Source organism: Hyperolius riggenbachi, chromosome 1 (assembly GCF_040937935.1).
Source record: "Hyperolius riggenbachi isolate aHypRig1 chromosome 1, aHypRig1.pri, whole genome shotgun sequence".
NCBI classification, from domain to species: Eukaryota; Metazoa; Chordata; class Amphibia; order Anura; family Hyperoliidae; genus Hyperolius; species Hyperolius riggenbachi.
Window position 1 is genome coordinate 589,630,184 of NC_090646.1, and position 18,792 is coordinate 589,648,975.

Below are 18,792 nucleotides of genomic sequence, written 5' to 3' on the forward strand. Positions count from 1 at the left end.
ACTGGATGTCCTGACTGTACAGAGTTTGAACATCTACTGTAATTTATCTATGCTCCCCAAAATTTTTTATACAGTGGCTTGCAAAAGTATTCGGCCCCCTTGAAGTTTTCCACATTTTGTCACATTACTGCCACAAACATGAATCAATTTTATTGGAATTCCACATGGAAGACCAACACAAAGTGCTGTACACGTGAGAAGTGGAATGAAAATCATACATGATTCCAAACATTTTTTACAAATAAATAACTGCAAAGTGGGGTGTGCGTAATTATTCAGCCCCTTTTGGTCTGAGTGCAGTCAGTTGCCCATAGACATTGCCTGATGAGTGCTAATGACTAAATAGAGTGCACCTGTGTGTAATCTAATGTCAGTACAAATACAGCTGCTCTGTGACGGCCTCAGAGGTTGTCTAAGAGAATATTGGGAGCAACAACACCATGAAGTCCAAAGAACACACCAGAGAGGTCAGGGATAAGGTTATTGAGAAATTTAAAGCAGGCTTAGGCTACAAAAAGATTTCCAAAGCCTTGAACATCCCACGGAGCACTGTTCAAGCGATCATTTAGAAATGGAAGGAGTATGGCACAACTGTAAACCTACCAAGACAAGGCCGTCCACCTAAACTCACAGGCCAAACCAGGAAAGCGCTGATCAGAAATGCAATCAAGAGGCCCATGGTGACTCTGGACGAGCTGCAGAGATCTACAGCTCAGGTGGGGGAATCTGTCCATAGGACAACTATTAGTCGTGCACTGCGCAATGTTGGCCTTTATGGAAGAGTAGCAAGAAGAAAGCCATTGTTAACAGAAAAGCATAAGAAGTCCCGTTTGCAGTTTGCCACAAGCCATGTAGGGGACACAGCAAACATGTAGAAGAAGGCTCTCTGGTCAGATGAGACCAAAATTGAACTTTTTTGCTAAAATGCAAAACGCTATGTGTGGCGGAAAACTAACACTGCACATCACTCTGAACACACCATCCCCACTGTCAAATATGGTGGTGGCAGCATCATGCTCTGGGGGTGCTTCTCTTCAGCAGGGACAGGGAAGCTGGTCAGAGTTGATGGGAAGATGGATGGAGCCAAATACAGGGCAATCTTGGAAGAAAACCTCTTGGAGTCTGCAAAAGACTTGAGACTGGGGTGGAGGTTCACCTTCCAGCAGGACAACGACCCTAAACATAAAGCCAGGGCAACAATGGAATGGTTTAAAACAAAACATATCCATGAGTTAGAATGGCCCAGCCAAAGTCCAGATCTAAATCCAACCGATAATCTGTGGCAAGATCTGAAAACTGCTGTTCACAAACGCTGTCTATCTAATCTGACTGAGCTGGAGCTGTTTTGCAAAGAAGAATGGGCAAGGATATCAGTCTCTAGATGTGCAAAGCTGGTAGAGACATACCCTAAAAGACTGGCAGCTGTAATTGCAGCAAATGGTGGTTCTACAAAGTATTGACTCAGGGGGCTGAATAATTACACACACCCCACTTTGCAGTTATTTATTTGTAAAAAATGTTTGTAATCATGTATGATTTTCGTTCCACTTCTCATGTGTACACCACTTTATACTGGTCTTTCATGTGGAATTCCAATAAAATTGATTCATGTTTGTGGCAGTAATGTGACAAAATGTGGAAAACTTCAAGGGGGCCGAATACTTTTGCAAGCCGAATACTTTTGCAATACCGTAGTTGAAGCACTCACTGCAATTTGTTATTGTGGTTGGAGCACCAGAAAACATGGACTTCTTATGTGTAAAATTTTCATGTGTTCAAATTTAAAATAATATATATTTTATCATTTTTATTTTCAGTGCTAAACTTAATGATTAAAAAAAAAAAAACCTTGAAAAACAACTTGGCACATCTTCTAAAGTCAACTGCATCAGTTGCATTCTGTTTTGATGCTCCCAGGAAGGTTTTACAGCAAGAGAACTGTTGCTGATGCTGAGGAGCCAGCCTGCAGTACAGAAGGTGACCAACCCCTACCGGAAATGACATGGGGCTGTTATCAGAGTCTTGGAGGAAAATCAAGATTTTACACAGGGGTCGTCTAAAGCCTAGGTTCTCAACAGGTGGTATGTGTACCCCTTGGGGTGTGTATGCTGATTTTAGGGGGTACTTGAACTATTCATAGTTAATCTATTACAATGCGTTTTGGGATATAAAATACTGTATGCTACTGTAAATGATGCATTAATGACCATGAATAACTGTTTTGGTTACTGTAATTAACAGCATGAAGGAATGTTTTACAAGAATGTACTTGCAAATATTGAGTAACATCTAACAAATATATATGGGGTAATTCAGATGTTATTCTTCACAGTATGGGGTACTCAGCAAACCCCATCTCTTGTAAAGGGGTGTGGGCTGTAATTCTGTTGGGAAACTGTAACGATCGGTGTAGCACAGAGAGGATCTGATTACCGGTGATCTGCAGTATCACTGGGAATACAGATATATACCAGATTATTGATGATCTGCAGTATCACCGATAATCAGATATATAAGCTAACCTCTGGACACCTGAGTAGAGTAGGAGTGTTTGGTGCAACAGTAATACTTAGAGGACCAAGCCTCAGAGCAGTAAGGAGTACTGCACAAATTCCTTCCGAAGACCTGGACTCTCCCGGGGGGAGGAGTCAGGCTGAGAGCAGGAAGGACAAAACGAGAGTGACACTCAAGGGGGAGTGTCACTATCAGGACTGGGAACCGCCTCTAACAATAAGGTCGGTTCTCGAGGTCGGACAAGCCAGGTCGTAAACACACGGACAGATAAAGTACAGATTCAGAAGGCAGAGGCGGAGTCTAAGGTACAGGCAAGGTTCGGCAACAGGGTATCAGATATATCGAGGTACAAAATCAGGAGGCAGAAACAGAGTCTAAGGACGAGCCGGGGTTCGGCAACAGAGTATCAGAAAGGCGAGGTACAGGATCAGAGTTCAGAAGAGTAGTCAGGCAAGCAAAAGGTCATAACAGATAATCACAATCAAATTAGTACTTTATACTATCAACAGAATCTAGCTAAGTGTAGGATTACAGCTCCAGCTGGTCCCGGCACACTTTCGGATCTGACTAAGGTCTGAGTGCTACCACGTAGTGATCACAACGCCAGACAACCAGCTTGGTCAGCTGACCCTTTTCTGGCTGCCATATAAGCTCTGCCTCTCTGCGCGCACACGCGTCATTCTGAGCCTTGGAGGACTATGAGTCCCAGCCACACCAGTGTTGTATTGTGATGTGCTTGCTGCCCTGTGCGCGGGGTTGGTCGCACCGCCACTAGCACCGGCGGCGGCCTCCCCGTGCTGGGACAGCCTGTTTGGAACAGACTCATGCGCTCTAACCGCCGCGTCAGACGCTGCGGTTTTTCCGCGTTCCACCATGCCATGCGCGCTAACCGCCGTGTCAGACGCGTCGGTTTTTCCGCGTTCCACCCTGCCATGCGCGGAAAGAGCCGCCTCATGCTGATCCAGCGCAGTGGCTCTTCCATGTTTCTTCACAGTACCCCCCCCCCCGAGGAGTGGACTCCGGACAGCTCCTACCAGGTTTATCAGGATGCAATGTGTGGAACTCCCTTCTTAATTTGTCTGCATGCATGCGGCCCTCAGGTACCCATGATCTCTCCTCAATGCCATAGCCCTTCCAATGTACCAAATATTGCACTGAGTTTTGTACTATGCATGAGTCTAAAACCTTCTCGACTTCATACTCAGGTCGATCATCTATCATTACAGGAGGAGGAGGAGTGGGACCCACATGAATTGCAGGTTTAAGCAGGGACACATGGAAGGACCTTACGCCACGCATGCTGGCAGGAAGATCGACGGCATACGTGACATTGTTGATCTTTCTCGCTACCCGGAACGGACCCACGAACCTGGGCCCCAACTTGGCTGAGGGCTGTCTCAAGGTCAAGTGGCGAGTGGACACCCAGACTAAGTCTCCTGGTTGAAATCTCCACTCTAAAGAACGTCTCTTGTCAGCTTGACCTTTCTGACTCTAAAACGCCCTCACCAAATTATTCTTTATGGTCCACCACATGTCCTTGAATGACCTTTGCCAGGCCTCCAGAGCTGGAAACGGAGTGGACGCGTCTGGCAATGGGGAGAATTTAGGTAGTTTCCCGGTTACTATCTGAAACGGACAGAATCCTGAGGAGGAACTCTTTAAATTATTGTGCGCAAATTCTGCGTAAGGCAAAAACTTAACCCAATCATTCTGCGCTTCAGCAACGTAACATCTTAAAAATTGTTCCAAAGATTGGTTGACCCTCTCAGTCTGACCATTGGTCTGTGGGTGGTAGCCCGACGAAAATGACAGTTTCATGCCCATTTGGTGACAGAATGCCCTCCAAAATCTTGAGACAAATTGGACTCCCCGATCGGACACTATGTCTTCTGGAATGCCATGCAGTCGGAAGACATGAGTGATGAATAAATCGGCCAGTTCCTGGGCCGAGGGGAGTCCTTTCAAGGGCATGAAATGGGCCATTTTACTGAAGCGGTCGACTACCACCCAAATGACCGACATGCCCTCAGACCTAGGAAGCTCACCCACAAAATCCATGGACAAGTGGGTCCATGGTTCACTCGGGGTGGGCAAAGGCTGCAACGTACCTACAGGTGCCAGCCGGGAGGGCTTACTTTTTGCACATACCGGACACTCCCTAACAAACTCTTTGCAATCTGCCGTTAGAGAAGGCCACCAATCACACCTGGCCACCAGATCTTGCGTTCTGGATGCCCCAGGATGTCCAGCATTCTTGTGTGAATGGACCATTTCTAGGATCTGGAGACGGAATGGTAATGGGATAAACAAAACCCCATCTGGTTTCCCTTGCGGGATGTCCTGCTGAAAAGGACTTAAAGTTTCCTTCCAGTCCTCCCAAGTCTCAGTTGTGGCTAACACCAATTTCCGTGGGACAATGGTCTCGGGGACAGAGGGCTGTGCTGTCTCTGGCTCAAAGCACCTGGAGAGCGCATCTGCCTTAGTATTCTTACTGCCCGGAGTGTACGTAATCATAAATGTGAACCTCGAGAAAAACAGGGACCATCGAGCCTGACGAAGGCTTAACCTCTTAGCCCCCTCGATGTATTCCAGATGCTTGTGGTCGGTATAAACAGTGATCGTATGTTCTGCTCCTTCTAACCAATGACGCCATTCTTCAAAGGCCAGTTTAATGGCTAGGAGCTCCCTGTTGCCTATATCGTAGTTTCTCTCTGCTGGAGAGAACCTCCGAGAAAAATAGGCACACGGGTGCAATCTACCCTGTAAGCCTGAACGCTGAGACAGCACAGCCCCCACCCCGACCTCTGAGGCGTCTACCTCAACAACAAAAGGAAAGGAAGTGTCCACGTGTCTTAGTATGGGTGCTGAGCAGAACAGCTCCTTCAAAGTAGAGAATGCCTGTAGGGCCTCAGGAGACCAGTGAGTGGTATCTGCCCCTTTCTTTGTGAGACTGGTGAGGGGTGCGACCACTGTGGAGTACCCCTTTATGAACCTTCTATAATAATTTGCAAAGCCCATAAAACGTTGCAAAGACTTCAACCCCACCGGCTGAGGCCACTCCAGAACAGCGGAGACCTTGGCAGGGTCCATAGACAGGCCCGAGGTGGAGATTATATACCCCAGAAAGGCGACAGATGTAACCTCAAAAAGATACACTTCTCAACTTTAGCGTAAAGTAAATTCTGCCTCAGTTTGTCCAGTACAAATCTGACATGGGTTCTGTGTTCAGAGAGGTTGTTAGAAAAGATAAGTATATCGTCTAGATAGACTAAAACGAACTTCCCTAACACCTCCCTAAAGACCTCATTAATGAGTTATTGGAAAACGGCCGGGGCATTACATAACCCGAAGGGCATCACCAGGTACTCGTAGTTCCCGTCCGGTGTATTAAAGGCCGTTTTCCATTCATCGCCCTTTCTTATACGCACCAGATTGTATGCCCCCCGTAAATCTAGTTTCGAAAAAATCTTCGCATCGGTGACCTGCGTGAATAAATCGTCTATTAACGGCAACGGGTAGCGATTCTTCACTGTGATCTTATTCAGGCCCCGGTAATCAATACATGGCCGCAAGCCCCCATCTTTTTTCTTTACGAAAAAGAAGCCTGCCCTGGCCGGCGAGCGGGACGGGCGAATGAAGCCCTTGGCCAAATTTTCACGGATATACTCCTGCATGGCCAATTTTTCAGGTCCAGATAAATTGTACAGATGGCCCCGAGGTGGCATACAACCAGAACGGAGGTCGATGGGGCAGTCGAAAGGGCGATGCGGGGGTAATTTATCAGCAGCCTTGGGACAGAACACATCAGAATAATCAGAGTACTATTCAGGTACACCTTCCACCTGTACCCTGGTTTGACCTAACGTCAGCCTCCCTAAACACTGCTGGAAACAATGAGGTGACCACCTAGCACTCGATTGATGTCGTCCATTGAGGAGACAATTACCCCCAGACGGTCAGAGTGTACGTCCATATTGGTTTGGTCTGGCGTTCTGTAACGATTGGTGTAGCACAGAGAGGATCTGATTACCGGTGATCTGCAGTATCACTGGGAATACAGATATATACCAGATTATTGATGATCTGCAGTATCACCGATAATCAGATATATAAGCTAACCTCTGGACACCTGAGTAGAGTAGGAGTGTTTGGTGCAACAGTAATACTTAGAGGACCAAGCCTCAGAGCAGTAAGGAGTACTGCACAAATTCCTTCCGAAGACCTGGACTCTCCCGGGGGGAGGAGTCAGGCTGAGAGCAGGAAGGACAAAATGAGAGTGACACTCAAGGGGGAGTGTCACTATCAGGACTGGGAACCGCCTCTAACAATAAGGTCGGTTCTTGAGGTCGGACAAGCCAGGTCGTAAACACACGGACAGATAAAGTACAGATTCAGAAGGCAGAGGCGGAGTCTAAGGTACAGGCAAGGTTCGGCAACAGGGTATCAGATATATCGAGGTACAAAATCAGGAGGCAGAAACAGAGTCTAAGGACGAGCCGGGGTTCGGCAACAGAGTATCAGAAAGGCGAGGTACAGGATCAGAGTTCAGAAGAGTAGTCAGGCAAGCAAAAGGTCATAACAGATAATCACAATCAAATTAGTACTTTATACTATCAACAGAATCTAGCTAAGTGTAGGATTACAGCTCCAGCTGGTCCCGTCACACTTTCGGATCTGACTAAGGTCTGAGTGCTACCACGTAGTGATCGCAACGCCAGACAACCAGCAACTGAACAGCCATCAGTATATATACCAAAACACTTTCCAGCCCCTCCCTAAGTGTTGGACCAATGAGAAGGGACAGAATTGTCAGCTGACCAGCTTGGTCAGCTGACCCTTTTTTGGCTGCCATATAAGCTCTGCCTCTCTGCGTGCACGCGCGTCATTCTGAGCCTTGGAGGACTATGAGTCCCAGCCACACCAGTGTTGTATTGTGATGTGCTTGCTGCCCTGTGCGCGGGGTTGGTCGCACCGCCACTAGCACCGGCGGCGGCCTCCCCGTGCTGGGACAGCCTGTTTGGAACAGACTCATGCGCTCTAACCGTCCGCGTTCCACCATGCCATGCGCGGAAAGAGCCGCCTCATGCTGATCCAGCGCGGCGGCTCTTCCGCGTTTCTTCACAGAAACAGTGTGCTAGTGTACAAGAGAACTCAACAAAATGATAGCATCCTTAAACAGAATCTGTATTGTTAAAATCGCACAAAAGTAAACATACCAGTGCATTAGGGGACATCTCCTATTCCCCTCTGTCACAATTTCGCCGCTCCCCGCCACATTAAAAGTAGTCAAAAAGAGTTTTCAAAAGTTTGTTTATAAACAAACAAAATGGCCACCAAAACCGGAAGAAGGTTGATGTACAGTATGTCCACACATAGAAAATACATCCATACACAAGCAGGCTGTATACAGCCTTCCTTTTGAATCTCAAGAGATCATTTGTGTGTTTACCTTCCTCCCCCTGCAGCTCATCCACTGAAGAGTGACAGGCTGATTGTTTCTTCCTTCAGACAGCTCTGTGTCTGCAATTCCTCAGTATGTGACAGCCCAGCCAGCTTGTAAAAGGCAGACAGCTCTCTTCTCTCACTGACAAGAGAGCAGAGAGGCTGCCTAATCTAAATAACACACACAGGAGTGTGCAAAGAGGGGGCCTGGAGGGGGGCGTGCATAACAGGTAAACAACACTGAAGAGTTGGCAGCCTTCCAGACACAGGGCGACAAATCCGACAGGGGAAAGATACGTTGATTTATTACAGAGACAGTGATAGTAGAAAGTGTTGCACTAAGCCAGAGCACATTAGAATAGGTTTAGGAGCTTGTATGATAGTAGAAAAAAGGATGACATTTTTGTTACAGAGTCTCTTTAAGAATTTGTACATCTGTCGGCTGATCGTTAGGGATGGTTGGAAATGCTGATTTCCAAATCCACAAAAATTCAGATTTGCACCAATGATGATTACCGATTCTGCGGATTTCCGACTTCTGACTTCCTTTTTAATGATTTTTGAGAAATCTTATTTTGGTATTTGTTTGCATTCTCTGATTGGCCAAATACTTCCCAGTTCACTCTGTACTCTCTGATTAGTCCAATGCTTCCGAGTTCTTTGATTGTTCCGGTAAATTAGTATTTCTGCATAAATCCGAATCCCATTTTCTGATTTCTGAAGAGTCTTTTTTTGTCATTTTTCCCTTTCTCCGATTGGCTAAGTACTTCCGAGTTGACTCTCTATTCTCTGATTGGTTCAGTGCTTCCGAGTCCAGTGATCGGGATAATATTGCTGACTTGCGGTAATGCGGTATTTCCGCTGAAATCCGATTTCTGCTTTTCAATTTGAAATGCTGATTTCTAATCGGGAATTTAAATTACCCAAAATGCGAATGAGCATCCCTACTGATCGTCCTATATTCCATAGAGAGAGTATGCTGATAGTTATATGCTAGAGACAAAGGCATCTCCAGAGATCTGCAAGCATCAACAATCACATCCAGTGGGGAAATCAGAAATGTCTAAACAAACCTTAAGTGGTTTTACAAAAATGAAAATGAAATGAAAATCTGCTATAATATGCTAAAAATATGGATGTAGTGGAGGCTGCTGAAAGGGTAATAAACAGATGTGTGATTGCAGTTCATGCCGCTTCTTGCAGTTTGCACATAAAACTCTGAGTATCCATGAGTCATAAAAATAATTACAGTAAATAAAACTTACTTTGATGCTGCATGCAATGGCAATCACATAACCTTTGAACTGCATAACCCTCAACAACTTCTGATTACTGTAATCTGATATAACTGAGGCGAGGGTGAGGATTCTAACTACCTAATACCTGTAATTTTTTATATAAATCCCATCCAGGCTAGCTAGATTGGCATATTTGATGTCCCATGTCCTATCAAGCTCCCACTTCTTAATGCAAAATAATAATTTCCCTCCGTATCCCAGCAAACCCCTACAGGATGGTTTCAGTGCAGACATCGGGTCATTTCAGCAGAAGGGATTAGACTCCTTCATCAGGTAAGTATTTTGGAGCATTTGTGTATTTTTGGGGTTAATGAAAAGTTCAGGGTCCTCCCCAACCCTAAAAGTAAATAAATGACACAAAATACTCACCGTAATGAAGAAGTCCAACATCAAAAATCCTAAAGCAAAGATCACCCAATATGTGTAGTGAAACCACCTGGTGCTGAAACTAAATCTTGTCACTGCTCTGTGGTCAGTTCTCCATTGAAATGAATGGAGGGCTCGCGGTAGAAATGAATGGAGAGCCCAATGTACAAACAAACACAAACAAACACAGAACATTTATATCGCGCTTTTCTCCTGGCAGACTCAAATCGCCAGAGCTGCAGCCACTAGGACGCACTCTATAGGCAGTAGCAGTGTTAGGGAGACTTGCCCAAGGTCTCCTACTGAATAGTTGCAGGCTTACTGAACAGGCAGAGCCGAGATTCGAACCCAGGTCGCCAGTGTCAGAGGCAAAGCCCTTAACCATTACACTATACAGCCACCTACACCTCCTATCTCTTGCTGAAACAGCGCTGATCTACCTGCTTCATGGGCCATCACTGGTGGAATACCAGTGGAACATGCTAGGAGATCCCTAGAAATAACTTAGAAATCATGCCCAATGTCAGAGTCCTGATTTCTTGCACAGTAAAGCACAACATGAACCTGAACCATGTATCTGTTATAGCTGAAATGATTCCCCCCTCCTCTGGAATCCCTTGCCACAACGCATAATTTACTCCCCAACCTTTGATATCTTTGTCCTCAAAACTCACTTTTTCCATCAAACATACGCTCTACTTTGGGCCATTTCCCATTTGACCTCTGGCCAAGTTGCGCTCCTACTAGATAACCTAAAACACACTGCCTCTAGGTATGAATATTGTATACTATTCCACCTTCTGTTCCCTTCATTCCCTTAGATTGTAAGCTTGCAAGGGCTGGGTTCTCTCACGCTTTTGTGTCTTGGATTTTGTTACATATTTTATTTTTTTCTTTCGTTACCTTTGTCACTGTAATTACCAATTCTGTATTTTGTAACGATTCTGTATTTTGTTCTAACTCTGTATTTTGTATAGTGGTGTATACCATTGTCTGTATTATTGTGTACCCCATGTTTGTTTCTTACTTTGTACAGTGCCACGGAATATGTTGATACTTTATAAATCAATATTAATAATAATTAAAATAAAAGCTGTTGTTTTTTGAAAACAACACCATCAATAACATTTGAAAACATAGCTAAAATGAACACTATACACTCCATTCAAAGGTCTAAAGTATAATTTAAAAAAATATAATCAATGTGTAAATTCAGTTTTATTTTGTAGAGTGAAGAAAGGGAATATGTGATGTGTTTAATGTGCTACAGAGCTTTAGATATTACTGCTCTTAACACTGCCTTGTGGAAATGTACCAACATTGATGTTGCTGGTAGGATGTTTAAACAGTTTATATTTCCCTCAGTACAGCAAGCATCTTAAATTATGTCTCCCAATTATAACGTGTGACTTCGGTAGGATTTGGTGTTCTTAACCCTTGCCAAATACAAAGAATATATATTTTTTTATGCAGACAGGGTAACCCGTGGTTACTGAGCTTCTATCAGTCAGAGGACCAGGTTCCTTCCCCTTCAGCTCTCTATATAAAGGGGTCTGTCAGAGAATCCCCTTTAGCTCCTCCTAATATCAACATAAGACAAGAAGGGATTTTAGCAGACACACACACACACACAGCAGAGGAGCAGAAGTGCATCTGCAGCATGAGTCTGGCTCATAGCATTCACTGGCATGTGCTGCTTATCTTCTTGGCAACACTCAGGGGACAGTGCAGGTATATACAGGTGAGCTTATCCTGTCTCCCATCCCTTACACCTAATACACCTGGGGCCGTGCTGCTGGGATTTAATATAATAAATAGAAAAAAAGAAAAGAAAACTTTTTTTCATTTTTTTTTTAAACTATTATCTTAAATAAAAATGGATTTGACTAAATGTGATTTTTTTTTATTTTCATATTGATTAAATAGCATCTAATATTTTTTTCTTAGGTAAGAGATGCAACGGAAGATGCTTTGGTTCTATTGAACACGGATATTAAGAGGGAATTATCTCAAGAGCAGATTTATAAGCGATCACTGAGTAAGTATTCATTTTTTAAAAATATTTTATAAAGCGTATTTAGCTCTCATTGGGCATATTCATGTGTATCAGTAATGTTCACACTACATGAATACTAACCCAAGTCTTCAGGTATATTTGTAAACAGTACTGACTTGGGGAAATATATAGGGTTAGTAAATGATGCAACATAGTAATAACAATAGTACTATGTCAAATGTATATTTGTTTAGCAAACTGAGTTCATTTAACTTACTCAACATTAGCTAAGAGAGTATAAACATAAAATCAATCCTTCAGTTATTTTTGAAAAACACATTTATATCTTGCGGCACACATGACGAGTGTGTGTGTATGTGAGTGTGTGTGCGTGCGTGCGTGCGTGTGCGCGTGCGTGCGTGTGTGTGCGTGTGTGTGTGTGTGTCTATGTGTGTGTGTCTATGTGTGTGTGTCTATGTGTGTGTCTATGTGTGTGTGTGTGTCTGTCTGTCTGTCTGTCTGTGTGTGTGTGTGTGTGTGTGTGTGTGTGTGTGTGTGTGTGTGTAATTATGCAACATGCTAATAAATAAAAAAATCATATCTGAATACAGGCTGCAGAAGTGAAGGCATGATATTATGTGGCAGATGAAGGCAGGAGCCCTACAATAATAATAATAATAATAATAATAATAATAATAATAATAATAATAATAATAATAATAATAATAATAATAATAATATTATAATAATAATAATGATAATACATCATATGTATAATTGTACAGTAAACCGAGTTCATTGAACATTCAAGAAATACATATTATAATCTGATAGCACAAGTAATGGCTATGTGCTCTGGAAATTATACAAACATTATTATTATTATTATTATTATTAACTGTAGAACTGAAGAAACAGTATGCAGCAAAGTGATGAGTGGAACTTTAAAAATAATATAATAACTTCTTTCTTTGTACACTTTTATTTCAATAAACATAAAGTTGAAAATAATAATAATAAGTTAGTGGTATACTTCTATAGTAAATAGAGTTGGCTGATCAATGTGAGAGAAGAAGAATAATATAATACTTTGATCCTTCATGGAATCAGAGCAGTTTTGCCAAGACCAGTCTTATGGTGGCCACTAATGATCCAATCTTAACATTTCTATGTTTATGTAATATATATGGGAACTGCCTAAATTATCCATTTAATATATTCACTTAATTGACACTTCTACTACATAGATTTGGGTGAAAAAGATTGGATCATTAGTGGTCACCTTTAGAGCAATAAGACCTAAGAGATGGCAGCACAAGAACATGAATGGTCATACATCCTCATAAACTCATCTGACTTTCTGTGTTTCCTGATGAAGCATGTGGCTAATTACGATACTAACTATTTTCCATTGCCAGGATGCATTGACATGCTAAGTATAGATGGGCAGTTCACATTCACGGCAGCACAGCCTCAGCTGCACTGTGCTCTCTTCCTCATTGGAGACCCAGAGGAGCTCATCACCATCGAATACAACTTTGTAAATATAGACTGCCTTGGAGGTGATATCCTAAAGGTAAGCTTGCAGTTTCTTATGGCTTGTACATTTACAGCATGTCAGCTCATGTATCTCAGAATGACTATAAAGGTGGCCATACACTTATAGATTTGCAGCAGATTCGACCATCAGATAGATTTCTGTCAGATGCCTGTCAGGTCGAATCTGACAGAAATCTATCTGATGTGTGCCACATACTAGGAACAGATTTCAAATAGATTTCAGGATGAAATCTATTGGAAATCTATTGAAAATCGATCTAAGGACATTACTGCACCGTTAGATCCAATGCAACTCTATGGGCCATCGATCTGCTGCCAGCATTTTCATTGATGTGGCCGATAAGTGTGATTAAGAGGTACTTAGGAGTGACCAAATGCAAGATGCCCTGTTCTTTTTGGCCACCCTGTTCACTTTTACAGGACTTTGCAGCTGTGCAACACCTCCCTCTCTCCATCCAGCACTCTGCTGGTCCCTGTATTTGCATCCTGTCATTATATAAGACTACCACCTCCTCCTTTTTGTCCCCTGGAACTTAAGTCGCACTAGGCAAAGAGAGATGGCCCATGTGTTTCTGCATGCCTGTGATGACCTGTGGCATGGGAGGGAGAAGAGAAGATGTAGCCCCAAAGACGAAAGTCTGTAGCATTGGCAGAAATCACAATTTTCACAGAATTGGAAATGGGCATTTCCGAACACCCCTAAAGCTGGGTGTGGGAATTGAATTTGGCTGTACATGTACCTGTTGCCCAGTTTGTTAATGTGCAGGGCATTGATGTGATAGAAGGCAATGATTTTGTCAGATTTTGAGGCTATTAAAAATGACCTGCTTTTGGCCACTCTGTTTCCTCTTTCTTTTACTTTGCAATTTTTTTCATCCCTCACTGGCATCAACTGGCTCACACAGCATCATATAAAAATTACCAATTTCCCCTCCCCAGACCCAAATTCATCATGGTGGCTCTTCTCTCTCTGAATACCACACCAGTGGTCCCCCGTGGCATGGAAAGCAGCAAAGGGAAATGCACCTGCAGAGGGAGGACAGGGAGGACAGGGAGCTGTTTTTGCATCTGGACCAAATGACTCCAATAATCTGTGTGATTGACCATCATGTGATTACGTCAAACAGTTCCAACAGCTCCTAGCATTCCAGTGCTGCTTGTAGTGTAATCCAGCGATTCAGTGCTGCTTGTAGTGTATACCAGCTGGCCACTGTTTTTTTGTGGAGTATTCTAGCATTCCAGTGCTGGTTGTAGTGTAATCCAGTGATTCAGTGCTGTTTCATGTGTATACCAGTTGGCCACTGTTTACTTGTGGAGTATTCTAGCATTCCAGTGCTGGTTGTAGTGTAATCCAGCGATTCAGTGCTGCTTGTAGCGTATACCAGCATTCCAGTGCCCTGTAATGTTTCTGGCTCTCCAGTGTCTTCAGTAATGTATTCAGCATTTCCTAGTAACAGCAATATATCATCCCTGTAGTGTAATCATTGGCTGGTGTTCTCCTTAAAGCGGAATATAACCCTGCATTTCAACTTTGCTCTAAAACATTATTTACAGCATATTATATGCAACCAGCATTTTTTTTTTTACTAGACCAGCATTGGAAGGGTTACATACAGAGTTTTAAAGTTCTGTGGAGAGAGCTGCTCCCAGCAGCCGAAGTTTAAATCGATACATTTCAGTAAAAAAATGTAGCAAGTGGTGAATGTTACACACTCTTTGGCTGTCCTCCAGCTCCTGCAGTCAGACAGAGTGAGTCACATTCCACAGTTGTTACATTTTGTTTTGCTGAAATGTATCTATGTAAGCTTCGGATGCGGCAGAAGTTCTCTCCAGGAACTTTAAAGCTGTGTGTTTAACCCTTCCAATGCTGGTCTAGTAAAAAAAAAATGCTGGTTGCTTATAATATGCTGTAAATAATGTTTTAGAGCAAAGTTGAAATGCAAAGTTATATACCGCTTTAACAGTGGCATAGCTAGAGATTATAGGGCCCCATAGCAAAACTTTCATGGGGCCCTCAGATAGAGGCACTCTTAAGCAATGCCACCTGCCCCTACCCTATGGATAAAAGTTAATTGGGCAATTTACATTTGCATGCAATCAGCACTGCACATAGTTCATGGACACTGAGACAAAGTTAGAGGGTGGAAGAACACAAGAAATGTAATGGTGAATACATTAAGTACCACCTGGACCCCCCTCTTCTCCAGGGACCCCATAGCAGCTGCTATGGCTATTGCTATGCCCCTGCTTCCCAAAATAGGGTGCCTTCCACTAGTCTATACAATGTGTGTACTGATGGTGTGTGGGGGGTAAGGTGGGAGTAAAAGGGGTGACAAATGTTGTTTTGCCTGAGCTCCATATGTGTCAGACAGGGCCCTGACTAGTGAAGGCTAGGTTTGGTTGCATAGGTAGTTTTGGTATTTGATAGCTTGTTGCTATAGGCCCGGGTGCAGTATCTGATTCAGAAATGAACGCAGCACCCGAGTGGAAATAGTGCCATTCTGGGTACTGAGATAATAATTGCTGTATTTAAACATACATAATAGCTGAGTGCCAGTGCTTTACGGAATCTCTGTAATACCAATATCTGTGTTAGGTGTAGGTGGGGGGATGTTAGTGTTAGGTGTACGTAGGGGAGAGATTAGTGTTAGCTGTATGTAAGTGAGAGGTTAGTGTTAAGTGTAGGTGGGGGATGTTAGTGTTAGGTGTAGGTGCGGGGATGTTAGTGTTAGGAGTAGGTGGGGGGATGTTAGTGTTAGGTGTAGGTGGGGGGATGTTAGTGTTAAGTGTAGGTGGGGGGATGTTAGTGTTAGGTGTAGGTGGGGGGATGTTAGTGTTAGGTGTAGGTGGGGGGATGTTAGTGTTAGGTGTAGGTGGGGGGATGTTAGTGTTAGGTATAGGTGCGGGGATGTTAGTGTTAGGTGTAGGTGGGGGAATGTTAGTGTTAGGTGTAGGTGGGGGGATGTTAGTGTTAGGTGTAGGTGGGGGGATGTTAGTGTTAGGTGTAGGTGGGGGGATGTTAGTGTTAGGTGTAGGTGGGGGGATGTTAGTGTTAGGTGTAGGTGGGGGGATGTTAGTGTTAGGTGTAGGTGGGGGGATGTTAGTGTTAGGTGTAGGTGCGGGGATGTTAGTGTTAGGTGTAGGTGGGGGGATGTTAGTGTTAGGTGTAGGTGCGGGGATGTTAGTGTTAGGTGTAGGTGGGGGGATGTTAGTGTTAGGTGTAGGTGGGGGGATGTTAGTGTTAGGTGTAGGTGGGGGGATGTTAGTGTTAGGTGTAGGTGGGGGGATGTTAGTGTTAGGTGTAGGTGGGGGGATGTTAGTGTTAGGTGTAGGTGGGGGGATGTTAGTGTTAGGTGTAGGTGGGGGGATGTTAGTGTTAGGTGTAGGTGGGGGATGTTAGTGTTAGGTGTAGGTGGGGGATGTTAGTGTTAGGTGTAGGTGGGGGATGTTAGTGTTAGGTGTAGGTGGGGGGATGTTAGTGTTAGGTGTAGGTGGGGGATGTTAGTGTTAGGTGTAGGTGGGGGGATGTTAGTGTTAGGTGTAGGTGGGGGGATGTTAGTGTTAGGTGTAGGTGGGGGGATGTTAGTGTTAGGTGTAGGTGGGGGGATGTTAGTGTTAGGTGTAGGTGGGGGGATGTTAGTGTTAGGTGTAGGTGGGGGATGTTAGTGTTAGGTGTAGGTGGGGGGATGTTAGTGTTAGGTGTAGGTGGGGGATGTTAGTGTTAGGTGTAGGTGGGGGGATGTTAGTGTTAGGTGTAGGTGGGGGGATGTTAGTGTTAGGTGTAGGTGGGGGGATGTTAGTGTTAGGTGTAGGTGGGGGGATGTTAGTGTTAGGTGTAGGTGGGGGGATGTTAGTGTTAGGTGTAGGTGGGGGGATGTTAGTGTTAGGTGTAGGTGGGGGGATGTTAGTGTTAGGTGTAGGTGGGGGGATGTTAGTGTTAGGTGTAGGTGGGGGATGTTAGTGTTAGGTGTAGGTGGGGGATGTTAGTGTTAGGTGTAGGTGGGGGATGTTAGTGTTAGGTGTAGGTGGGGGGATGTTAGTGTTAGGTGTAGGTGGGGGGATGTTAGTGTTAGGTGTAGGTGGGGGGATGTTAGTGTTAGGTGTAGGTGGGGGGATGTTAGTGTTAGGTGTAGGTGGGGGGATGTTAGTGTTAGGTGTAGGTGGGGGGATGTTAGTGTTAGGTGTAGGTGGGGGGATGTTAGTGTTAGGTGTAGGTGGGGGGATGTTAGTGTTAGGTGTAGGTGGGGGGATGTTAGTGTTAGGTGTAGGTGGGGGGATGTTAGTGTTAGGTGTAGGTGGGGGATGTTAGTGTTAGGTGTAGGTGGGGGGATGTTAGTGTTAGGTGTAGGTGGGGGGATGTTAGTGTTAGGTGTAGGTGGGGGGATGTTAGTGTTAGGTGTAGGTGGGGGGATGTTAGTGTTAGGTGTAGGTGGGGGGATGTTAGTGTTAGGTGTAGGTGGGGGGATGTTAGTGTTAGGTGTAGGTGGGGGGATGTTAGTGTTAGGTGTAGGTGGGATGTTAGTGTTAGGTGTAGGTGGGGGATGTAGTGTTAGTGAGTAGGTGGGGGGATGTTAGTGTTAGAGTGTAGGGGGTGTAGTGTAGAGTAGGTGGGGGGTGTTAGGTTAGGGTGTAGGTGGGGTGTTAGTGTAGTGTAGTGGGGGAGTTAGTGTAGGTGTGGTGGGGGATGTTAGTGTTAGGAGTAGGTGGGGGGATGTTAGTGTTAGGTGTAGGAGGGGGGTGTTAGGGTTAGGGAGTGGGGGATGTAGTGGTGTAGGTGGTGGATGTTAGGTGTAGGTGGGGGGATGTTAGTGTGTAGGTGTAGGTGGGGGGATGTTAGTGTTAGGTGTAGGTGGGGGGATGTTAGTGTTAGGTGTAGGTGGGGGTTGGTTTGTGGTGATGTTAGTAGTAGAGGTGGGGATGTTAGTGTTCAGGTGTAGGTGGGGGGATGTAGTGTTCAGTGTCGTAGGTGCGGGCGATGTAGTGTAGGTGTAGGTGGGGGATGTAGTGTTAGGTGTAGGTGGGGGAGATGTTAGTGTTAGGTGTAGGTGGGGGGATGTTAGAGTTAGGTGTAGGTGGAGGATGTTAGTGTTAGGTGTATGGTGGGGATGTTAGTGTTAGGTGTAGGTGGGGGGGATGTTAGTGTAGGTGTAGGGTGGGGGGATGTTCGTGTTAGTGTAGGTGCGGGGGATGTTAGAGTGTTAGGATGTAGCGTGGGGGATGTTAGTGTTAGGTGTAGGTGGGGGTTACGTCAGTGTTAGGTGTAGGTGGGGGATTGTTATTGTTAGGTGTAGGTGGGAGGTTGTAGGTAGTTAGAGGGGGAGGATATAGTGTTACGGTGCAGAATTGTCAGTGATAGGTGTATAGTGGGAGGGGATTGTCTAGTGTTAGGTGTAGGTGTGGTGGGATGTTAGTGTTAGGTGTAGGTGGGGGGATGTTAGTGTAGAGTGTAGGTGGAGGGGATGTTAGTGTTGGTGTAGGTGGGGGGATGTTAGTGTTAGGAGTGTAGTGGGGTGGATGTTAGTGTTAGGTGTAGGTGGGGGATGTTAGTGTTAGGTGTAGGTGGGGGGATGTTAGTGGTTAGGTGTAGGTGGGGGGGATGTTAGTGTCGTGTAGGTG

General features: G+C 44.6%; 1 protein-coding gene across 3 annotated transcripts in view; it reads left to right on the top strand.

The window, feature by feature from the left end:
• Positions 1-2,026: 2,026 nt before the first annotated feature.
• CRHBP (corticotropin releasing hormone binding protein) overlaps positions 2,027-18,792 on the top strand; it is a 28,929-nt gene continuing 12,163 nt past the window's right edge. Inside the window, exons 1-3 of one of the 3 annotated variants that reach the window (XM_068271729.1) lie at positions 2,027-2,081; positions 11,568-11,658; positions 13,035-13,192. In XM_068271729.1, the coding sequence (XP_068127830.1) occupies positions 13,046-13,192 (147 nt within the window). In that variant the 5' untranslated portion in view covers positions 2,027-2,081; positions 11,568-11,658; positions 13,035-13,045. Of the gene's footprint in view, positions 2,082-11,212; positions 11,362-11,567; positions 11,659-13,034; positions 13,193-18,792 lie in introns of those variants that run through there. The other 2 variants (XM_068271727.1, XM_068271728.1) reach the window with 2 other exon arrangements.